We start from the raw sequence: 22,827 nt of genomic DNA, 5'->3' as shown, positions 1-22,827 counted from the left end.
CGGCACGATATTTTAATCCAGTTAATTTATCGATTTTACCACCACATGGCTCACATCTGTGATCTGTTTATTACATTTTTACATTTTATGATTTATGATTTATGGCGGTTTGCATTAAAGTAAACTGAAAGTCAGCTTACTGTCAGAGTAACCCTCCTGTTGGTCCAAAGTGCCCCACCACCATGTTTAGCTGTAGAAAAAATACCTTAAACTATCTTTTTATGACTTTTCCTAAAGGGACCCCATCATTAGAAAAAGTCACACTTTATTTTTGTTTATGTTTCCATGTGGGCTGTACACCACTAGGGTACAAAGATGGTCTTATGGGTCATTTCTGACCCGTGAATTATAAAAGCATTTAAACTCCAGAAAAGGAAACAAAAGGAAAGGAAAGAAAAGGAAACAAAAGGAAAGAAAGGAAAACAAAAGGAAACAAAAGGAAAGAAAGGAAAACGAAAGGAAAGGAAAGGAAAGAAAAGGAACTTTGCCCACTTTGAGGAGCCTGAGCACAGAACATATAAACAGAATAACTCCGGGAACTGTTTCCAGAGAAAAACTCTTAAAGGCAGCACAGGAAGTTTCTGCCAGGTAATAATCTTAAAGCTGGTGCTTCTTACCCTCCATTATAAAAACATTTAAGTTCCCTTTCAGTATAATTCATTCTGAAGTAATTACTTCACATTTATATAATAGCGATAATAAATCTTTATTATGTAAAAGAAAACTGAGAAAACAAGAAAACTGTTGGTCCAACTGACAGTAAAAAAAAAAAAAAGTGTAATCCTGAAAGCTGCTGATTGTCTTTCTGTATTGTGTAACAAAAAATACATGATAAAAAATGTATTGAGCTGAGTTGAATAGATAAATAACAGCTGGTTTCATCATACAAAATAGATTTTGGATTTAAAATTATATTTAGTTGCTTTATTTTGGGGCTTTGGTAGGGCGGCTCATTTCTGACCCGTAGGACAAAGAGAGTAAACACAATGTTAAGACCGCACAAAGGGTTAAAGGGTTAAAACGTTTTAGATCCTCCCAAACCAGCTCTGACTGATTTTAGCTTAAAGTCTCACTGAGCGAAGCGGATTAATCTGCTGACTCATCGTGTCCGTCTCACCTGCCAGGTGACGTACTCGGGCGGCAGCAAGTGCTTCAGCTGCACGTCGGCCTCGGAGAGAGACAAGTGGATGGAGAACCTGCGGAGGACCATTCAGCCCAACAAGGTGAGACTCTGGGCTCTCTGCCTCCTCCTGCTTCATTTCTGCCTCCTGCTGCTTCATTTCTGCCTCCTGCTGCTTCATTTCTGCCTCCTGCTGCTTCATTTCTGCCTCCTGCTGCTTCATTTCTACCTCCTGCTGCTTCATTTCTACCTCCTGCTGCTTCATTTCTACCTCCTGCTGCTTCATTTCTGCCTCCTGCTGCTTCATTTCTACCTCCTGCTGCTTCATTTCTGCCTCCTGCTGCTTCATTTCTGCCTCCTGCTGCTTCATTTCTGCCTCCTGCTGCTTCATGTTGCGGGAAAAGATTCTTCTTCTGACAGTTCGCCTCTTCTGACATGAAGCTGTATGACATCCCATATCAGCAGCATCATTTCTGAACATCTTCTTACCCCCTGCTGCGTCCTGTGAGCAGAGTTCCAGCCTCGTTTTGGTGTTGATGAAGGTAGTCCGGCTAGTTGGCTGGGGTTTAAAAAATAAAGCGTTTTGCTTCTCAGAACAATATGCGTTCAACAGAGTAATACATTTGCATCACAAAATGGTTCTCCAGGAAAAAGTCGGACCTTTCCTTTCCTTTCGTTTCCTTTTCTTTCCTTTACCTGCTGTGCAGACCGAGCAGCAAACACCGTAACAGGCGCGGCTGTCGGCAGGCGGCAGCAGGCAGTGATATGAAGGGAGAGAAAATAGGGCCAAGAGATTGTGAGGTCTGACTTTTTCCTGGAGAACCATTTTGTGATGCAAATGTATTACTCTGTTGAACGCATATTGTTCTGAGAAGCAAAAGGCTTTATTTTTTAAACCCCAGCCAACTAGCCGGACTACCTTCATCAGCACCAAAACGAGGCTGGAACTCTGCTCACAGGACGCAGCAGGGGGTAAGAAGATGTTCACAAATGATGCTGCTGATATGGGATGTCATACAGCTTCATGTCAAAAGAGGCGAACTGTCCCTTTAAACGCCAGCAGCAGCCGTTTATGACTCTGCAGTTTAAATATGCAGCGTCAAGTGGTTATGTGACTGAATGAACTATGAAAGAATTAGATGCTCTCTTCAACACTCAACTGGAAAATTTGAAAAAACATGGAGGTCCTTTCTTAACTCATTTCAAAATATACAATAATCCTCCAGATTAATTTATTTTATTAAAATGTGCTCCGTTTCTGTCAGGGATAGGAATGTAGTGCGTCCTACTGGGCAGTGACCTGGGTGGGCTCAATGGGATTACTCTGTAGGGATTCATTTTCTGTATATTATTTTATGTCTGTGCCAGATAAATACTTCTTTGTATTCACAAACTGTATAAATGCATAAAAGGAAAAAAACTTAACAAAAAGACATTGATTTAAAAAAAAAATAAAAAATGCAGCGTCAGAGTCGGTCGTGCTCACGTTCCAGAGCAGGTAAACGGGTTCTGAGAGCGGTGGCTGATCGGATCAGTTCCACTCTGGGTCAGCTGGAACTTAGAAGTCAGTCCAGGCTCGTAGGTGACGGATGAAATGAGCCCGGGCTTTACCGTCAGCGGTCCTCTGCACCTTACAGTCCCAAACGGGTTTCTCTGAACAGAACCAGCTGGTCCTGGAGCTCAGACATGAGAACCCTGTCCTGGAAACGGTCTTCGTGTCGGTCTGCCTCAGACGCTGACGCCTGTGCTTGTGTTTGCAGGACAACTGCCGGCGGGCCGAGAACATGCTGCGGCTGTGGATCATCGAGGCCAAAGACCTGCCGCCCAAGAAGAAGTACTTCTGCGAGCTGTGTCTGGACGACGTCCTGTACGCCCGGACCACCAGCAAGACCCGCCACGACAGCCTGTTCTGGGGCGAGTACTTCGACTTCTCCAGCCTGCCCGCCGTGCACAGCGTCACCGTGCACATCTACCGCGACGTGGACAAGAAGAAGAAGAAGGACAAGAACAACTACGTGGGGCTGGTCAACATCCCGGTGTCGGGCGTAACGGGCCGGCAGTTCGTGGAGAAGTGGTACCCGGTCAGCACGCCGACCACCAGCAAGGCCAAAGGAGGCGGGCCGTCGATCCGCATCAAGTCGCGCTTCCAGACCATCTCCATCCTGCCCATGGAGCAGTACAAGGAGTTCGCCGAGTTCGTCACCAACAGCTACACCATGCTGTGCTCGGTGCTGGAGCCCGTCATCAGCGTCAAGAACAAGGAGGAGATGGCGTGCGCGCTGGTGCACATCCTGCAGAGCACCGGCAGGGCCAAGGTGAGGATCAGCGGCTAGCTTAGCGGCTAGCTTAGCCAGCGGCTGTAAGAACTGATGAACTCAGCCGCTGTGCTCATGTTTGATGTTCCTGCGTCTGAGCTCTAACCCTCGTGTGCTGGAGATCTGGCGCCACCTGCTGGTCATCCAGATGCATCTCCCTGTAAACATTCAGCAGTAGTTTCATGGTTTTTTTAAGCAGATTTTCACATGTTTGGATGGAAACAAGCTAACGACGAACCTTCACTTATTAAACAGCAGCTAGAGTTGATAAAAAAAAAATTTAATTTCATGGCCAAAACTGACTCCGAATGATGAAATATTCCATTAGATATAAACCGGGATCCTTAAAAAAGTCCAATGGATTCAGATCTAAGTCTGATGATCACAGATGTGCTAAGTGTGATATTTGATGCTTTAAACAACATAATTCAGCACAGTGTTACATTTACGCCTTTAAAACAAGACCTCTTCCTCTTCCTCTTCTTCCTCTTCTTCCCCCTCTTCCTCGTCTTCTTCCTTCTGCTCTTCTTCCTCTTCTTCCTCCTCCTCTTCTTCCTCCTCTTCTTCCTCCTCCTCTTCCTCTTCCTCCTCCTTTTCCTCCTCCTCCTCTTCCTCCTCCTCCTCTTCCTCCTCGTGTTCAGGACTTCCTGACAGACCTGGTGATGTCGGAGGTGGATCGATGTGCCGACCACGACGTCCTGATCTTCAGGGAGAACACGCTGGCCACCAAAGCCATCGAGGAGTACCTGAAGCTGGTGGGCCAGAAGTACCTGCACGACGCGCTGGGTGAGCCTCGTGCACGCCTCCTGGTTTCTGATGAAGATGATGCTGCCTCATCATCTTTATCTGCTGAGTTTGAGCGTTCTGAAGCGTTTCAGAGACTCGATAAGAAGAAAGAAGCTGAAAATAACTGAGTGCTAACATGACGACTGTCGTCACAAACATGGGTTCTGCACACTGAGGCCTTTCATCACTTTCATGCTATTATTGGCTCCGCTTCAGAATATTTTCACCCTCATGAATCTATTTATGGCCTCGTGTCTGAAAATAGCTCCGATCCTGCAGAATCTTGGTGCCTTTTCCTCTGTTGCTGCACGTGTTGAGCTGCTGTGGTGTTTTCAGATCTTATCAAATATTCAGTGATTCATCACTTAACCATTACAGTGCCGTCGGCCTCGGTTACATTACATTACATTACGGTCATTTTTCAGACGCTTTTATCCAAAGCGACTTACAATCAGTGTGTTCCACATCGGTAGGCAAAAGAACTTCAGGTCACAAGAAATCATAAGTGCATTTCCTTCCAAAACCAAACAGCTAAGAGCAAAACTAGTGCTAGAGTGAGTAAGTAAGTTAGGTACCGAGACACATAGGAAGACAATTTAGGAAACAAATAAGTGCGTTAGGAGCTGGGACGAAACAGGTGATGTCCTCAGAGGGCAGATCAGGGTAGTGTTTCCTGCAGAGATATTTTGCAGCCTGCGGCCAAAGATGGGCAGCGACTCAGCTGTCCTGACATCAGTCGGGAGTTCTGATGTAACGTTCTGGTGTAACGTTCTGGTGTAACGTTCTGATGTAACGTTCTGATGTAAAGTCCTTATATAACGTTCAGCTGTAACGTTCTGGTGTAACGTTCAGATGTAAAGTTCTGATGTAACGCTCTGGTGTAACGTTCTGGTGTAACGTTCTGGTGTAACGCTCTGGTGTAACGTTCTGGTGTAACGTTCGAATGTAACATTCTGGTGTAACGTTCTGGTGTAACGTTCTGGTGTAACGTTCTGATGTAACGTTCTGATGTAAAGTCCTTATATAACGTTCAGCTGTAACGTTCTGGTGTAACGTTCAGATGTAAAGTTCTGATGTAACGCTCTGGTGTAACGTTCTGGTGTAACGTTCTGGTGTAACGCTCTGGTGTAACGTTCTGGTGTAACGTTCGAATGTAACATTCTGGTGTAACGTTCTGGTGTAACGTTCTGGTGTAACGTTCTGATGTAACGTTCTGATGTAAAGTCCTTATATAACGTTCAGCTGTAACGTTCTGGTGTAACGTTCAGATGTAAAGTTCTGATGTAACGCTCTGGTGTAACGCTCTGGTGTAACGCTCTGGTGTAACGTTCTGGTGTAAAGCTCTGGTGTAACGTCCTGGTGTAACGTCCTGGTGTAACGTCCTGGTGTAACGCTCTGGTGTAACGTTCAGGTGTAACGTTCAGATGTAAAGTTCTGATGTAACGCTCTGGTGTAACGTTCTGGTGTAACGTTCTGGTGTAACGCTCTGGTGTAACGTTCTGGTGTAACGTTCTGGTGTAACGCTCTGGTGTAACGCTCTGGTGTAACGTTCAGGTGTAACGTTCAGATGTAAAGTTCTGATGTAACGCTCTGGTGTAACGTTCTGGTGTAACGCTCTGGTGTAACGTTCTGGTGTAACGTTCTGGTGTAACGCTCTGGTGTAACGTTCTGGTGTAACGTTCGAATGTAACATTCTGGTGTAACGCTCTGGTGTAACGTTCTGGTGTAACGTTCTGGTGTAACGCTCTGGTGTAACGTTCTGGTGTAACGTTCGAATGTAACATTCTGGTGTAACGCTCTGGTGTAACGTTCTGGTGTAAAGCTCTGGTGTAACGTTCTGGTGTAACGTCCTGGTGTAACGTCCTGGTGTAACGCTCTGGTGTAACGCTCTGGTGTAACGCTCTGGTGTAACGTTCTGGTGTAACGTTCTGGTGTAACGCTCTGGTGTAACGTTCTGGTGTAACGTTCTGGTGTAACGCTCTGGTGTAACGTCCTGGTGTAACGTCCTGGTGTAACGTCCTGGTGTAACGCTCTGGTGTAACGTCCTGGTGTAACGTCCTGGTGTAACGTTCTGGTGTAACGCTCTGGTGTAACGTCCTGGTGTAACGCTCTGGTGTAACGTTCTGGTGTAACGTTCTGGTGTAACGTTCTGGTGTAACGTTCTGGTGTAACGTCCTGGTGTAACGTTCAGGTGTAACGTTCAGATGTAACGTTCTGATGTAACGTTCTGGTGTAACGTTCTGGTGTAACGTCCTGGTGTAACGTTCAGGTGTAACGTTCAGATGTAACGTTCTGATGTAAAGTCCTTATATAACGTTCTGGTGTAACGTTCTAACGTTCTCTGTGCGTCTGCAGGCGAGTTCATCAAAGCTTTGTACGAGTCGGACGAGAACTGCGAGGTGGATCCGTGTCGATGCTCCGGCAGCGATCTGGCCGAACATCAGAGTAACCTGAAAATGTGCTGCGAGCTCGCTTTCTGCAAGATCATCAACTCCTACTGGTATGACTGCAGCGCACGCACACGTGCACGCTCACATTCACAAACAGATGCAACAAAACACACTCATCGTGATTCAAAGTGTCTTTGTATTACTTTAAGGTGTCAGTTTAAAGAGGTTTTATCATTCTGGGGTCCGGATCTGCCGATCTGTGGAAACTCGAACAACACTGTTAGAGTTTCCACAGTTTGAATGTTGCAGAGTTTCGACCCCTTAAAGGGACAGTTCGCCTCTTCTGACATGAAGCTGTGTAACATCCCATATCAGCAACATCATTTCTGAACATCTTCTTACCCCCTGCTGCGTCCTGTGAGCAGAGTTCCAGCCTCGTTTTGGTGTTGATGAAGGTAGTCTGGCTAGTTGGCTGGGGTTTAAAAAATAAAGCGTTTTGCTTCTCAGAACAATATGCGTTCAACAGAGTAATACATTTGCATCACAAAATGGTTCTCCAGGAAAAAGTCAGACCTCACAATCTCTTGGTGCTATTTTCTCTCCCTTCGTATCACTGCCTGCTGCCGCGCCTGTTGTTTGCTGCTCGGAAGCAGGGGACTGCTCGCTCTGCACTTCGGTCTGCACAGCAGGGAAAGGAAACAAAACGAAAGGAAAGGAAATGTCTGACTTTTTCCTGGAGAACCATTTTGTGATGCAAATGTATTACTCTGTTGAACGCATATTGTTCTGAGAAGCAAAACGCTTTATTTTTTAAACCCCAGCCAACTAGCCAGACTACCTTCATCAACACCAAAACGAGGCTGGAACTCTGCTCACAGGACGCAGCAGGGGGTAAGAAGATGTTCAGAAATGATGTTGCTGATATGGGATGTTACACAGCTTCATGTCAAAAGAGGCGAACTGTACCTTTAAAGAGGCGAACTATCCCTTTAAGGCCAGAAGTGGCAGCAAAGCTTCATCTTTAGACGTGGGTGAGTCCCATCCGTCCTTCTGGTCCTTCTGGTCTCCGCAGCGTGTTTCCTCGGGAGCTGAAGGAGGTGTTTGCGGCCTGGAAGCAGCAGTGCGTCGCCCGCGGCCACCCGCAGGACATAAGCAAGCGTCTGATCAGCGCCTCGCTCTTCCTGCGCTTCCTCTGCCCAGCCATCATGTCGCCGTCGCTCTTCAACCTGATGCAGGAATACCCCGACGACCGCACGTCCCGCACGCTCACGCTCATCGCCAAAGTCATCCAGAACCTCGCCAACTTCACCAAGTGAGTAACTGCGGGCGAGCAGCCGCCACGCTGACCTCTGACCTCTGACCTTTGACCTTTGCGCCTCCTCTGCAGGTTTGGAAACAAAGAGGAGTACATGGCCTTCATGAATGACTTCCTGGAGCACGAGTGGGCGGGGATGATGCGTTTCCTGTCGGAGATCTCCAACCCGGAGACTCTGACCAACACGCCGGGCTTTGAGGGCTACATCGACCTCGGCCGCGAGCTGTCGGTGCTGCACGCTCTGCTGTGGGAGGTCGTCTCTCAGCTCGACAAGGTACACGCAAACCCAACACTGTGTGAGCGTGAGGTGGTAACCCACTGACAGAGTGCACGTTTTCTGAATGCTGTGACTCTGATCTGCAGCAGTAAAAATTTGGATTTGATTTTAGGAACAAAAAATTAGCAAAAGAAGTTCAACTTTGTCCAAGTCTGTGTTCCAAACCGCATACTTCTCCTACTACTCCCACTAACTTTTTGAGTTAGTATGCGAGTTTGAGTAAGCAAGAAGTTCCCGGATGCATACTAGATTCTCTGAAATAGCAGAAGGAAGCTAGCCTAGAACAGAAGGAAGCTAGCAGAGAACAGAAGGAAGCTAGCAGAGAACAGAAGGAAGCTAGCAGAGAACAGAAGGAAGCTAGCGGAGAACAGAAGGAAGCTAACAGAGAACAGAAGGAAGCTAGCAGAGAACAGAAGGAAGCTAGCAGAGAACAGAAGGAAGCTAGGAGAGAACAGAAGGAAGCTAGCAGAGAACAGAAGGAAGCTAGCAGAGAACAGAAGGAAGCTAGGAGAGAACAGAAGGAAGCTAGGAGAGAACAGAAGGAAGCTAACAGAGAACAGAAGGAAGCTAGGAGAGAACAGAAGGAAGCTAGCAGAGAACAGAAGGAAGCTAGCGGAGAACAGAAGGAAGCTAACGGAGAACAGAAGGAAGCTAGCGGAGAACAGAAGGAAGCTAACAGAGAACAGAAGGAAGCTAGCGGAGAACAGAAGGAAGCTAGCTGAGAACAGAAGGAAGCTAGCGGAGAACAGAAGGAAGCTAGCGGAGAACAGAAGGAAGCTAGCGGAGAACAGAAGGACGCTAGCGGAGAACAGAAGGAAGCTAACAGAGAACAGAAGGAAGCTAGCGGAGAACAGAAGGAAGCTAGCGGAGAACAGAAGGAAGCTAACAGAGAACAGAAGGAAGCTAGCAGAGAACGGAAGGAAGCTGATTGTTGGAGTTGGACCTGCAGCTCTGACCCGGACAGCATTCACTTCTCATCAATCTTTATTTCCAGCAACATTCAGACATCAGTTATTCTAAAAGTTGTTCCGGTTAACAGCTGTTTCTGTGCTGTTTAGTCACATCTGTTTGGACTCGTTCCTAAAAACAGCTCACAACTACATTACCCACAATCCCGCCATCTTTAGAGAACGTTTTTAACTGATAACACGGTTGTTTAAATTGTGTGTGGATCAGTTCTGGTTCCACCTGCTGAGTCCCCCGGTTATTGATCAGTGATCAGTGTGTGTGAGACAGTAAAGCGAGTTCATCTAACCTCATTAACACTGCGTGGCTGACCATCACAGCATGGCCTGACCTCCCCCCCGCCTCCCTCACCTGTCTCACCTGTCGGAGCTCGGGCTCAGCATGGTTCTGTTGTGTCGTGGTTCTGTTCAGTAGAAGCATGATGTTCTTAGTTGTTTTTGTTTCCATTAAGTTTCCCTCATGTTTTTTTCCTCCTCCTCCTCTTCCTCTTTCTGTTCACTTCCTGCCACCATCTTGGTTTTGCTTCCCCACCGCCGCCGCATCCTGGTGCTTCCGTTCAAACCGCCCACACACACACACGAACACACGGCGACCCCAGGGTGAAAATTCCTTCCTGCAGGCCACCGTAGCCAAGCTGGGCCCGCTGCCGAGGATTCTGGGAGACATCGCTCGGTGTCTGAGCGCCCCGACGCCCGTCCAGCAGCAGCTGCGGCGCTTCCAGGACCACAGCTCCGCCCACAACATCGGCGGCAGCGTGTCGTCGGGGTTGCAGCGGATCTTCGAGGACCCGACCGACAGGTAACGTTTTCCCTGTGAAACTCTGTGAACAGAAAAATCAATCAATCTTTATTTATATAGCACTTTACAAAAGCCAACCGGTATTCAAAGTGCTTTACAACAGGATGAAAACAACAAAACATAAAACACGATTCAGAAATGGTAAAAGTGCTGCAGGGCATTAAAAGCCTTCCATAAGTGCAATAAAATGAATTGAATAAAATTTGTCTAAAATTAAGATAATTAAAAAAGAGCGGATAGAATGGATGCATTGTGGCCCTAATCAGGTTCCATCAGATTAGAATCTGGCAAATTTAAGAATTACTGGAAAAATTGGTTGGACTTTGTTTCACCATTGAGGTCAGATGTTGTTGAATAAAACCTCGGGGACAGGAGGGAACCCTTACATGGCTAACGATTGTATATAGTTAATTTGCAGGTAAATTTAAATGAGAAGAAGGAAAATTAGGAGACGGGTTGGAAGAACGAACAGTAAATGCCGGGTATTGAAAGTGTTCGGGCAGGTTGAAGTACATAAAGGAAAGAAAGGTTAAAATGCTTCAATACAGATACAGAATGTGGGCACAATAGTTTGTTGAATACGGAATTGTGGTTGTTCACCTGTATGTACTCAAAAAAAATTTGCAAATTTAAAAAAGAAAAGAAACTGTGTACAACAGCATGGCGGCGCGGCGCTTTGACGCTAAACGCTGTGCGCGTGTCACTTCCTGCAGCCGCAGTGAGGTGCGCAGCCTGCAGTCTCCGGTTGGCGAGCTGATGGAGGGTTACGCCCGTGGTCAGCGCCCCCTGCTGCTGCAGCATCCCTCCACCCACAGCAGCTTCTCGGACCAGGAGGAGCGCGGCGGCGGCCCGCTGCCCAACGGCCGCAGCATCTCGTTGGTCGACTTGCAGGACGCTCAGAGTCTTCACGGCGCCGCTGGGCCGCCGCCGCACCACGAGGCCCCGCCCCGCCTCAGCAGGGTGGGCTCCCAGGCCTCCGTCGGGCACCTCCCGCCCCCCGTGACCTATCCGCACTCCAACCCTGTGACGCCGCAGCCGGCGCCGCACCAGCCCAAAGCCCCGCCCAGAGACGGAGCGCCGCAGAGCGCGCCGCAGGCCAGGCGGCCGCTGCACGCCTCCCTCAGCCAGCAGCGCAGCCTGCAGCCGCTGTCCTTCCAGAACCCCGTCTACCACCTGAGTAACCCCGCCCACAGCCTGGGGGCAGGCTCCGCCCACTCGCTGCGGCAGGACTCCAGCTCCGAAAACCTGAGCACCGAGAGCTCGCACAACAGCCGCAGCAACTCGGACGACTTTGGCAGCCAGGTGGGGGTCAAAGGTCGTGCGGCGTCCAACAGCAGCCTCGATGAGGTGGGCAGCAGGCGCAGCGCGCAGAGCGAGGACTGTTCCACGCCACGCCGCCACGCTCTGCCCGACCTGCCGCTGGGCGCCGCCACCGCGGTCGCCATTCCCCGTCAGAGCACCACGACGGGCACCGCCCACATCATCAAGGTGGAGCAGCAGAGCCGAGGAGGGGGCGGGGCCAGGACGCCGCGCTCTCTACCTCACAGCGCCTCGCTGCGCAGCAGCAGCAGCGCCAACACCGAGCCGGCGCCCGCCAGCCGCCAGCAGCCCGCCGTGGAGAATGTGGCTCCGCCCCCGAGTAGCGTCGCCAAGCAGCCGCCGCAGGTAACGCAGAGCTGAACGGTTGGCGTGTCAGAGCTTCTGGTGAGGTCGTGGTGATGTCACTGGTCTGTGTGCAGGTGGCGTCGCCGGTGGAGACGGTGGCGATGTCTCCAGTGGAGAGGACGGCGGCGTGGGTCCTGAACAACGGGCAGTACGAGGAGGATGGGGGGGCGGAGAGGGGCCGAGAGGAGGGCAGGAACACCGAGAAGGTGAGAACGTTCACCTGGACAGGTGTGTGACAGGTGTGTGACAGGCTCACAGGTGTGTGACAGGTGTGTGACAGGCTCACAGGTGTGTGACAGGCTCACAGGTGTGTGACAGGCTCACAGGTGTGTGACAGGTGTGTGACAGGCTCACAGGTGTGTGACAGGCTCACAGGTGTGTGACAGATGTGTGACAGGTGTGTGACAGACTCACAGGTGTGTGACAGGCTCACAGGTGTGTGACAGGTGTGTGACAGGCTCACAGGTGTGTGACAGGTGTGTGACAGGCTCACAGGTGTGTGACAGGTGTGTGACAGGCTCACAGGTGTGTGACAGGTGTGTGACAGGTGTGTGACAGGTGTGTGACAGGTGTGTGACAGGCTCACAGGTGTGTGACAGGTGTGTGACAGGCTCACAGGTGTGTGACAGGTGTGTGACAGACTCACAGGTGTGTGACAGGTGTGTGACAGGCTCACAGGTGTGTGACAGGTGTGTGACAGACTCACAGGTGTGTGACAGGTGTGTGACAGGCTCACAGGTGTGTGACAGGCTCGCAGGTGTGTGACAGGTGTGTGACAGGTGTGTGACAGGTGTGTGACAGACTCACAGGTGTGTGACAGGCTCGCAGGTGTGTGACAGGTGTGTGACAGACTCACAGGTGTGTGACAGGTGTGTGACAGGTGTGTGACAGGTGTGTGACAGGTGTGTGACAGGCTCACAGGTGTGTGACAGGCTCGCAGGTGTGTGACAGGCTCGCAGGTGTGTGACAGGTGTGTGACAGGCTCACAGGTGTGTGACAGGTGTGTGACAGGTGTGTGACAGGTGTGTGACAGGTGTGTGACAGGCTCACAGGTGTGTGACAGGCTCACAGGTGTGTGACAGGTGTGTGACAGGCTCACAGGTGTGTGACAGGTGTGTGACAGGTGTGTGACAGGTGTGTGACAGGTGTGTGACAGGCTCACAGGTGTGTGACAGGTGTGTGACAGGCTCACAGGTGTGTGACAGGTGTGTGACAGACTCACAGGTGTGTGACAGGTGTGTGACAGGCTCACAGGTGTGTGACAGGTGTGTGACAGACTCACAGGTGTGTGACAGGTGTGTGACAGGCTCACAGGTGTGTGACAGGCTCACAGGTGTGTGACAGGCTCGCAGGTGTGTGACAGGCTCGCAGGTGTGTGACAGGTGTGTGACAGGTGTGTGACAGGTGTGTGACAGACTCACAGGTGTGTGACAGGCTCGCAGGTGTGTGACAGGTGTGTGACAGACTCACAGGTGTGTGACAGGTGTGTGACAGGTGTGTGACAGGTGTGTGACAGGCTCACAGGTGTGTGACAGGCTCGCAGGTGTGTGACAGGCTCGCAGGTGTGTGACAGGTGTGTGACAGGTGTGTGACAGGTGTGTGACAGGCTCACAGGTGTGTGACAGGCTCACAGGTGTGTGACAGGCTCACAGGTGTGTGACAGGCTCGCAGGTGTGTGACAGGTGTGTGACAGGTGTGTGACAGGTGTGTGACAGGCTCACAGCTGTGTGACAGATGTGTGACAGCTGTGTGACAGACTCACAGGTGTGTGACAGGCTCACAGGTGTGTGACAGCTGTGTGACTTCCTGTCTCCTGCAGTACGAGCTGGAGATCTCTCACCTGAAGGAGCGTCTGCGGGTGTCCGGACGCCGTCTGGAGGAGTACGAACGGCGGCTGCTGGCTCAGGAGCAGCAGATGCAGAAGCTGCTGCTGGAGTACAAGAACCGCCTGGAGGACAGCGAGGAGCGACTGAGGAGGCAGCAGGAGGAGAAGGACAGCCAGATGAAGAGCATCATCTGCAGGTACGTCAGGAACAGGAAGGCTGGGAACTAACAGGAAACATGAGATCAATAAGGTCAATTTAGGCTACATGCCCACGACAACGGTAACGACAGATAAACGCAGAACATTTGGACAGATGTGCCTATCTTGCACACGGCGACGGCGTTTTTAGGAGTTCAAAACGGAGAAAACACAAATGCCCTCCAGAGCGGAGATCTTGAAAACTTTCCAACCTCTCGTCGCCGTAGGAACAGTTCAAAACGCAGAAGTGCGTTTTTTGCACACGTTAAGTGGGTAGTTCTCCATGAACGACTCCCATATCTCACTATATTTATTTTGGACACTCTCCCAGTCCACGTTATCCACTGCCTTCCTGGCTTTGTAGTTCAGTGTCGTGTTCAGGAGCAACTGGACCTCATCATCTATCCAAACAAAGTTTGAAGGCGTACTGTTGTTGCCGCCGCGCTTCGCCATTTTCTTCCAACTGACGCGGAGGAAGTAGCCACAAAACAGACATTTCTCATATTTATTAATATATAACAATATAACTCATATAACAATACCAAAGGTATTGTTGCTACTGCCACCTACGTCCGGGCGTGCATACTACATCGGCAAACTGTGAGTTTTATACGTTTTCCCTGTTCCCATGGGTAGACAGATATACACCCCCAAGACGCTCGTGAGAACGCAGATAAATTGTGGAGGAAAAAAACGGACATCTGCGTTTATGCTTCAGAGCGTTGTCGTGGGCACGTAGCCTCAGATGAGTCATTAAGGATCTGAAACAAACCAAACACCAACAGGACGAGTTCTTCCTCTGGTCCTCAGACGTTCGCCTGCTGAAACTGATCAGGTTCCATGTTCCAACATGAACATAAACCCAGAATCTGAGGCAGAACCAGAGTTAGTTCAGTTCTGAGCAGCTTTAAAGTGAATATCTGCAGATGTTTCCATGGTAACAGCTGCAGAGATTCACTGAAACATGTTCCAACATGAACATAAACCCAGAATCTGAGGCAGAACCAGAGTTAGTTCAGTTCTGAGCAGCTTTAAAGTGAACATCTGCAGATGTTTCCATGGTAACAGCTGCAGAGATTCACTGAAACATGTTCCAACATGAACATAAACCCAGAATCTGAGGCAGAACCAGAGTTAGTTCAGTTCTGAGCAGCTTTAAAGTGAATATCTGCAGATGTTTCCATGGTAACAGCTGCAGAGATTCACTGAAACATGTTCCAACATGAACATAAACCCAGAATCTGAGGCAGAACCAGAGTTAGTTCAGTTCTGAGCAGCTTTAAAGTGAATATCTGCAGATGTTTCCATGGTAACAGCTGCAGAGATTCACTGAAACATGTTCCAACATGAACATAAACCCAGAATCTGAGTCAGAACCAGAGTTAGTTCAGTTCTGAGCAGCTTTAAAGTGAATATCTGCAGATGTTTCCATGGTAACAGCTGCAGAGATTCACTGAAACATGTTCCAACATGAACATAAACCCAGAATCTGAGGCAGAACCAGAGTTAGTTCAGTTCTGAGCAGCTTTAAAGTGAATATCTGCAGATGTTTCCATGGTAACAGCTGCAGAGATTCACTGAAACATGTTCCAACATGAACATAAACCCAGAATCTGAGGCAGAACCAGAGTTAGTTCAGTTGTGAGCAGCTTTAAAGTGAATATCTGCAGATGTTTCCATGGTAACAGCTGCAGATATTCACTGAAACATGTTCCAACATGAACATAAACCCAGAATCTGAGTCAGAACCAGAGTTAGTTCAGTTCTGAGCAGCTTTAAAGTGAATATCTGCAGATGTTTCCATGGTAACAGCTGCAGAGATTCACTGAAACATGTTCCAACATGAACATAAACCCAGAATCTGAGGCAGAACCAGAGTTAGTTCAGTTCTGAGCAGCTTTAAAGTGAATATCTGCTGATGTTTCCATGGTAACAGCTGCAGAGATTCACTGAAACATGTTCCAACATGAACATAAACCCAGAATCTGAGGCAGAACCAGAGTTAGTTCAGTTCTGAGCAGCTTTAAAGTGAATATCTGCAGATGTTTCCATGGTAACAGCTGCAGATATTCACTGAAACATGTTCCAACATGAACATAAACCCAGAATCTGAGTCAGAACCAGAGTTAGTTCAGTTCTGAGCAGCTTTAAAGTGAATATGTTTCCATGGTAACAGCTGCAGAGATTCACAGAAACATGTTCCAACATGAACATAAACCCAGAATCTGAGTCAGAACCAGAGTTAGTTCAGTTCTGAGCAGCTTTAAAGTGAATATCTGCAGATGTTTCCATGGTAACAGCTGCAGAGATTCACTGAAACATGTTCCAACATGAACATAAACCCAGAATCTGAGGCAGAACCAGAGTTAGTTCAGTTCTGAGCAGCTTTAAAGCGAATATCTGCAGATGTTTCCATGGTAACAGCTGCAGAGATTCACTGAAACATGTTCCAACATGAACATAAACCCAGAATCTGAGGCAGAACCAGAGTTAGTTCAGTTCTGAGCAGCTTTAAAGTGAATATCTGCAGATGTTTCCATGGTAACAGCTGCAGAGATTCACTGAAACATGTTCCAACATGAACATAAACCCAGAATCTGAGTCAGAACCAGAGTTAGTTCAGTTCTGAGCAGCTTTAAAGTGAATATCTGCAGATGTTTCCATGGTAACAGCTGCAGAGATTCACTGAAACATGTTCCAACATGAACATAAACCCAGAATCTGAGGCAGAACCAGAGTTAGTTCAGTTCTGAGCAGCTTTAAAGTGAATATCTGCAGATGTTTCCATGGTAACAGCTGCAGAGATTCACTGAAACATGTTCCAACATGAACATAAACCCAGAATCTGAGTCAGAACCAGAGTTAGTTCAGTTCTGAGCAGCTTTAAAGTGAATATCTGCAGATGTTTCCATGGTAACAGCTGCAGAGATTCACTGAAACATGTTCCAACATGAACATAAACCCAGAATCTGAGGCAGAACCAGAGTTAGTTCAGTTCTGAGCAGCTTTAAAGTGAATATCTGCAGATGTTTCCATGGTAACAGCTGCAGAGATTCACTGAAACATGTTCCAACATGAACATAAACCCAGAATCTGAGGCAGAACCAGAGTTAGTTCAGCTCTGAGCAGCTTTAAAGTGAATATCTGCAGATGTTTCCATGGTAACAGCTGCAGATATTCACTGAAACATGTTCCAACATGAACATAAACCCAGAATCTGAGTCAGAACCAGAGTTAGTTCAGTTCTGAGCAGCTTTAAAGTGAATATCTGCAGATGTTTCCATGGTAACAGCTGCAGAGATTCACTGAAACATGTTCCAACATGAACATAAACCCAGAATCTGAGTCAGAACCAGAGTTAGTTCAGTTCTGAGCAGCTTTAAAGTGAATATCTGCAGATGTTTCCATGGTAACAGCTGCAGAGTGTCACTGAAACATGTTCCAACATGAACATAAACCCAGAATCTGAGTCAGAACCAGAGTTAGTTCAGTTCTGAGCAGCTTTAAAGTGAATATCTGCTGATGTTTCCATGGTAACAGCTGCAGAGATTCACTGAAACATGTTCCAACATGAACATAAACCCAGAATCTGAGGCAGAACCAGAGTTAGTTCAGTTCTGAGCAGCTTTAAAGTGAATATCTGCAGATGTTTCCATGGTAACAGCTGCAGAGATTCACTGAAACATGTTCCAACATGAACATAAACCCAGAATCTGAGTCAGAACCAGAGTTAGTTCAGTTCTGAGCAGCTTTAAAGTGAATATGTTTCCATGGTAACAGCTGCAGAGATTCACAGAAACATGTTCCAACATGAACATAAACCCAGAATCTGAGTCAGAACCAGAGTTAGTTCAGTTCTGAGCAGCTTTAAAGTGAATATCTGCAGATGTTTCCATGGTAACAGCTGCAGAGATTCACTGAAACATGTTCCAACATGAACATAAACCCAGAATCTGAGGCAGAACCAGAGTTAGTTCAGTTCTGAGCAGCTTTAAAGTGAATATCTGCAGATGTTTCCATGGTAACAGCTGCAGAGATTCACTGAAACATGTTCCAACATGAACATAAACCCAGAATCTGAGGCAGAACCAGAGTTAGTTCAGTTCTGAGCAGCTTTAAAATGAATATCTGCAGATGTTTCCATGGTAACAGCTGCAGAGATTCACTGAAACATGTTCCAACATGAACATAAACCCAGAATCTGAGGCAGAACCAGAGTTAGTTCAGTTCTGAGCAGCTTTAAAGTGAATATCTGCAGATGTTTCCATGGTAACAGCTGCAGAGATTCACTGAAACATGTTCCAACATGAACATAAACCCAGAATCTGAGGCAGAACCAGAGTTAGTTCAGTTCTGAGCAGCTTTAAAGTGAATATCTGCTGATGTTTCCATGGTAACAGCTGCAGAGATTCACTGAAACATGTTCCAACATGAACATAAACCCAGAATCTGAGGCAGAACCAGAGTTAGTTCAGTTCTGAGCAGCTTTAAAGTGAATATCTGCAGATGTTTCCATGGTAACAGCTGCAGAGATTCACTGAAACATGTTCCAACATGAACATAAACCCAGAATCTGAGGCAGAACCAGAGTTAGTTCAGTTCTGAGCAGCTTTAAAGTGAATATCTGCAGATGTTTCCATGGTAACAGCTGCAGAGATTCACTGAAACATGTTCCAACATGAACATAAACCCAGAATCTGAGGCAGAACCAGAGTTAGTTCAGTTCTGAGCAGCTTTAAAGTGAATATCTGCAGATGTTTCCAGCTGCAGATATTCAAGTTATTGATATTTTGTGTTTTTTTTTCAGTTTTTATTTTGTTTATTGTGTTTCAGTTGGTGTTTTTTTTTGTTTTGTTGTATTTATTTTTTTTCTATTTTATTTTTGTGTTTTTTGTGTTTTTATTTTTTTGTGTGTGTGTTTTATTTAATTAATTTATTTTTTGTGTTTTTTCAGTTTTGTTTTTATTTTTTTTCCTCTTCTATTTTGTGTTTTTTGTGTTTTATTTTTTTGTTTTATTTATTTATTTTTTGTGTGTTTTTAGTTTTTTTTTTTTTAATTTTTTGTTTGTTTGTTTTTTTCTGTTATATTTGGTGACTTTGGGTCACTAGACTAAGTTGTCTGTTCTGATGAACGCTGGTTCCTCCCTTGGGTTAGGATTCTTTCTTAATGTTCTCTCGTGTATCTGCAGGCTGATGGCGGTGGAGGAGGAGTTAAAGCGGGACCACGCTGAGATGCAGGCGGTGATTGAAGCCAAACAGAAGATCATCGACGCTCAGGTACAGAAACATCACAGCTGCACCTTCACCACGAGGTGCAGCTGCCGCTTTGAGCGGTTTAATCAGGTTTTATGCGGCGTGATGATGTCACATGTTTGAGCATCAGTCCTGATCAGCGGCTGCAGCTTTAGTTTGATCCTTCTCATCGTCTCTTCGCTGATTTCAGGTCAGTAACGGATGTGAAATAAACCAATCAGGCAAGTAACTGTAGCCCCGCCCCCTCCTGCTGGTTTTTATCCTTTTTGTTTTTTTTGTTTTTTTTATTTTTTTTAGATCAAAACACCGTCAACAAGAAGCGCCGACACGCCTCACACCTGTTCAGCCCACCTGATCCAGATGTGTGCACACCTGTTCAGCCCACCTGATCCAGCTGTGTGCACACCTGTTCAGCTCACCTGATCCAGATGTGTGCACACCTGTTCAGCCCACCTGATCCAGCTGTGTGCACACCTGTTCAGCCCACCTGATCCAGCTGTGTGCACACCTGTTCAGCCCACCTGATCCAGCTGTGTGCACACCTGTTCAGCCCACCTGATCCAGCTGTGTGCACACCTGTTCAGCCCACCTGATCCAGATGTGTGCACACCTGTTCAGCTCACCTGATCCAGATGTGTGCACACCTGTTCAGCTCACCTGATCCAGATGTGTGCACACCTGTTCAGCTCACCTGATCCAGATGTGTGCACACCTGATCCAGATGTGTGCTCAGGTCAGGGTCCTAAAGTATAATCCGCTTTTCTGTCAAAATGAAAAAACGGAAGCAGCCGTCCTTTTTCCATTTTTCGTTTTAAACCAAAAACGGATTTTGTTGTCTTCATTAAAAAAAAACGAAAAAACAAAATCAAATAACGGCCCAAATTTGGTTTTTGGAAATTACTTTTTTAATTTTTCGTTTCTTTCATACGAAAGTGACGGCGGGCAGACCGGAAGCGGAAGTAACGTGTAACAGCGCCAAAAAAAAGTGCCGCGTTGGGGACTTTGAGGCCAAGAGCTTCCCAATAACAGGGACTGAGGAGACTGTTTCCGTCTTAAAAGACACGATGACGTGTCTGAAAATCTTTTCCTTTTTTTTTGTTCATAATTGTCAATGGTTTCTTTTAGTGGTTATTTTGATAGTTAAAAAAGTAATTTCCAAAAAACAAATTTGGGCTGTTATTTGATTTTGTTTTTTCCGTTTTTCTTTTCTTTTTTTTTTTAATGAAGACAGCAAAATCCGTTTTTGTATTAAAACGAAAAATGGAAAAAGGACGGCTGTTTCCGTTTTTTCGTTTTGACAGAAAAACGGATTATACTTTAGTACCCTGACCTGCTCACCTGATCCAGATGTGCTGTGAGCTCCGCCTCCAGCAGTCTGCTGGATTTAACTCGATTGACATGAGCCTGACTTGGTGTTGGACCCCCGGGGGGGCTGCAGGTGTGCTGCAGGTGTGCTGCAGGTGTGCTGCAGGTGTGCTGCAGGTGTGCTGCAGGTGTGCTGCAGGTGTGCTCCAGGTGTGCTGCAGGTGTGCTCCAGGTGTGCTGCAGGTGTGCTACGTGTCGCGCTCTCAGCTGGTTTTATTTCAGTTTGGCTGCAGACCCCCACCCCCCCTCACCCCCCTCCCTCTGAACCGGAGCTTCCTGTTCACCCCGTCAGAATAAAGGTCGGCTGCTCGGGCAGCTGCAGCACCCAGCGAAGCTTCAGCCTCACCTTTTCATTCCTTTGAGCTTCTTTGGGCTGATTTTGACTTGTTGGGCTGCTGCCTCCAAACTTCCTGTGGCTTCCTCACCTGTTCGGGTCGGGACGTTTCTTTAGTTCTCTGCTGCTGTCGGGTCAAAACCACTCGCTGCTCATCTGATTCAGGGCTTTAAATGGATCAACTGTGCAGTTCACACTTAGTTTAAAGTTTCTCTTAAACCGATGTTAGTCTGGAACAGATCTGATGATCAGACGACCGGCCGGCTGCTTTAAACTCAGACTTTACAGAAACTGAATGTTGTTGAAATTATGACTGAAGAAGGCTTCAAGGACCCAGAGTCCTGAACCAGAGTTTCTGCCTTCCTGGAACCTTTAAAGTGTCCTGATCAGCAGTTCTGCAGCTTCCTGAAGCTCTCTCAGAGTTTCTCTTTGGACATTTTCTGCTTCTTCCCTCATCTTCAGTCCAGTCCTTGTACCTGAGCATCTTCAGAGGAATGTGTTTTTTCTTTGTTCAGCCACTTAACTCTGAGCTGTGAACCATTCAGGCAGGAAAAAGGCTCCTAACTCAAGGGATGAACCAGTGCTGTGTCCACATAGAACCTGGCCAGTAACTCCTGGGCTGTGTTCCAAACTGCATACTACATTCTGCATACTGCATACTACATACTGCATACTACATACTACATACTGCATACTACATACTGCATACTACATACTACATACTGCATACTACATACTGCATACTACATACTGCATACTGCATACTACATACTGCATACTACATACTGCATACTACATACTGCATACTGCATACTACATACTGCATACTACATACTACATACTACATACTGCATACTACATACTGCATACTACATACTGCATACTACATACTGCATACTACATACTACATACTGCATACTGCATACTGCATACTACATACTGCATACTACATACTGCATACTACATACTGCATACTGCATACTACATACTACATACTACATACTGCATACTACATACTGCATACTACATACTACATACTGCATACTGCATACTACATACTGCATACTGCATACTACATACTGCATACTACATACTGCATACTGCATACTACATACTGCATACTACATACTACATACTGCATACTACATACTACATACTGCATACTACATACTGCATACTACATACTGCATACTGCATACTACATACTGCATACTACATACTGCATACTGCATACTACATACTACATACTACATACTGCATACTACATACTGCATACTACATACTACATACTGCATACTGCATACTACATACTGCATACTACATACTGCATACTTCCATACTGCATACTGCATACTACATACTGCATACTACATACTGCATACTACATACTACATACTACATACTACATACTTCCATACTACATACTACATACTTCCATACTGCATACTACATACTGCATACTACATACTGCATACTACATACTACATACTTCCATACTGCATACTACATACTGCATACTACATACTGCATACTACATACTACATACTTCCATACTGCATACTACATACTGCATACCGCATACTACATACTCATCGATCAGACAGTATGCAGAGCTTTTACCCACAATGCATTTCGCTCCTGCCCGAGCTGAAATCAGCCGGCCTGAAGCTGATTTCTCTTAAGCTCTAAACTCTGTAAACTTTAGCAACATTTGAAACATTTTCAGGTGAGAAAGTAGTCGTTTAGATCCCCAACGTGTTGAAAACCTGACAAAATACCGGCTGTTTACCATTTTGTTCCCACAAATTCGGCGCTACTAAAGCTAGCCGCAGTGAGCAACGCACTTCCTGTTATTTTCACAAAATAAAATACCCGTTGCCTTTTATCATAGGGAAAGCCATTACCATACAATTGGTGCTTTTGTTTTGAAAACAGGAAGTGAACCTACCCTCGTTGTAGCTAGCTTGAAACTGCCGTTTTGACAGTAAATGACGATCGGTGACGTCACGTTACGTTGCATCTTGGGTAGTTTGAGTATGAGTAGTAACCTCATGATGCATACCCAACATTTCAGAGAATCTAGTACGCATCCGGGAACTTAAAAAAAGTTAAAGTTAGTAGGAGTAGTAGGAGTAGTATGCGGTTTTGGAACACAGCCTGGTGTAAGAAGAGATGAGGAGTGACTCACTTTGCTTTTAATTAACCTGAAAGTTGAACCTT

At 46.7% G+C, this 22,827-nt stretch overlaps 2 protein-coding genes across 10 annotated transcripts in view; one reads left to right on the top strand and one right to left on the bottom strand.

Moving 5' to 3' along the window:
• Positions 1 to 22,827, bottom strand: part of LOC142398498 (uncharacterized) — a 462,406-nt gene that overhangs the window by 329,223 nt on the left and 110,356 nt on the right. The window lies entirely within an intron of this gene.
• Positions 1 to 22,827, top strand: part of rasal2 (RAS protein activator like 2) — an 87,420-nt gene that overhangs the window by 63,489 nt on the left and 1,104 nt on the right. For 6 of the 9 annotated variants that reach the window (XM_075482497.1, XM_075482498.1, XM_075482493.1 and 3 more), the window contains 11 exons: positions 1,125 to 1,223; positions 2,881 to 3,435; positions 4,077 to 4,221; positions 6,577 to 6,721; positions 7,684 to 7,923; positions 7,999 to 8,200; positions 9,768 to 9,967; positions 10,681 to 11,632; positions 11,707 to 11,838; positions 13,452 to 13,654; positions 18,845 to 18,932. In XM_075482497.1, coding sequence (XP_075338612.1) covers positions 1,125 to 1,223; positions 2,881 to 3,435; positions 4,077 to 4,221; positions 6,577 to 6,721; positions 7,684 to 7,923; positions 7,999 to 8,200; positions 9,768 to 9,967; positions 10,681 to 11,632; positions 11,707 to 11,838; positions 13,452 to 13,654; positions 18,845 to 18,932 — 2,961 coding nt within the window. Of the gene's footprint in view, positions 1 to 1,124; positions 1,224 to 2,880; positions 3,436 to 4,076; positions 4,222 to 6,576; positions 6,722 to 7,683; positions 7,924 to 7,998; positions 8,201 to 9,767; positions 9,968 to 10,680; positions 11,633 to 11,706; positions 11,839 to 13,451; positions 13,655 to 18,844; positions 18,933 to 19,098; positions 19,130 to 22,827 lie in introns of all 9 variants that reach the window. The other 3 variants (XM_075482502.1, XM_075482494.1, XM_075482496.1) reach the window with 3 other exon arrangements.

Source organism: Odontesthes bonariensis, chromosome 14, assembly GCF_027942865.1.
Source record: "Odontesthes bonariensis isolate fOdoBon6 chromosome 14, fOdoBon6.hap1, whole genome shotgun sequence".
NCBI classification, from domain to species: domain Eukaryota; kingdom Metazoa; phylum Chordata; class Actinopteri; order Atheriniformes; family Atherinopsidae; genus Odontesthes; species Odontesthes bonariensis.
Note: the sequence above shows the minus strand (reverse complement) of the source record. Positions and strands in the feature narration are given on the sequence as shown.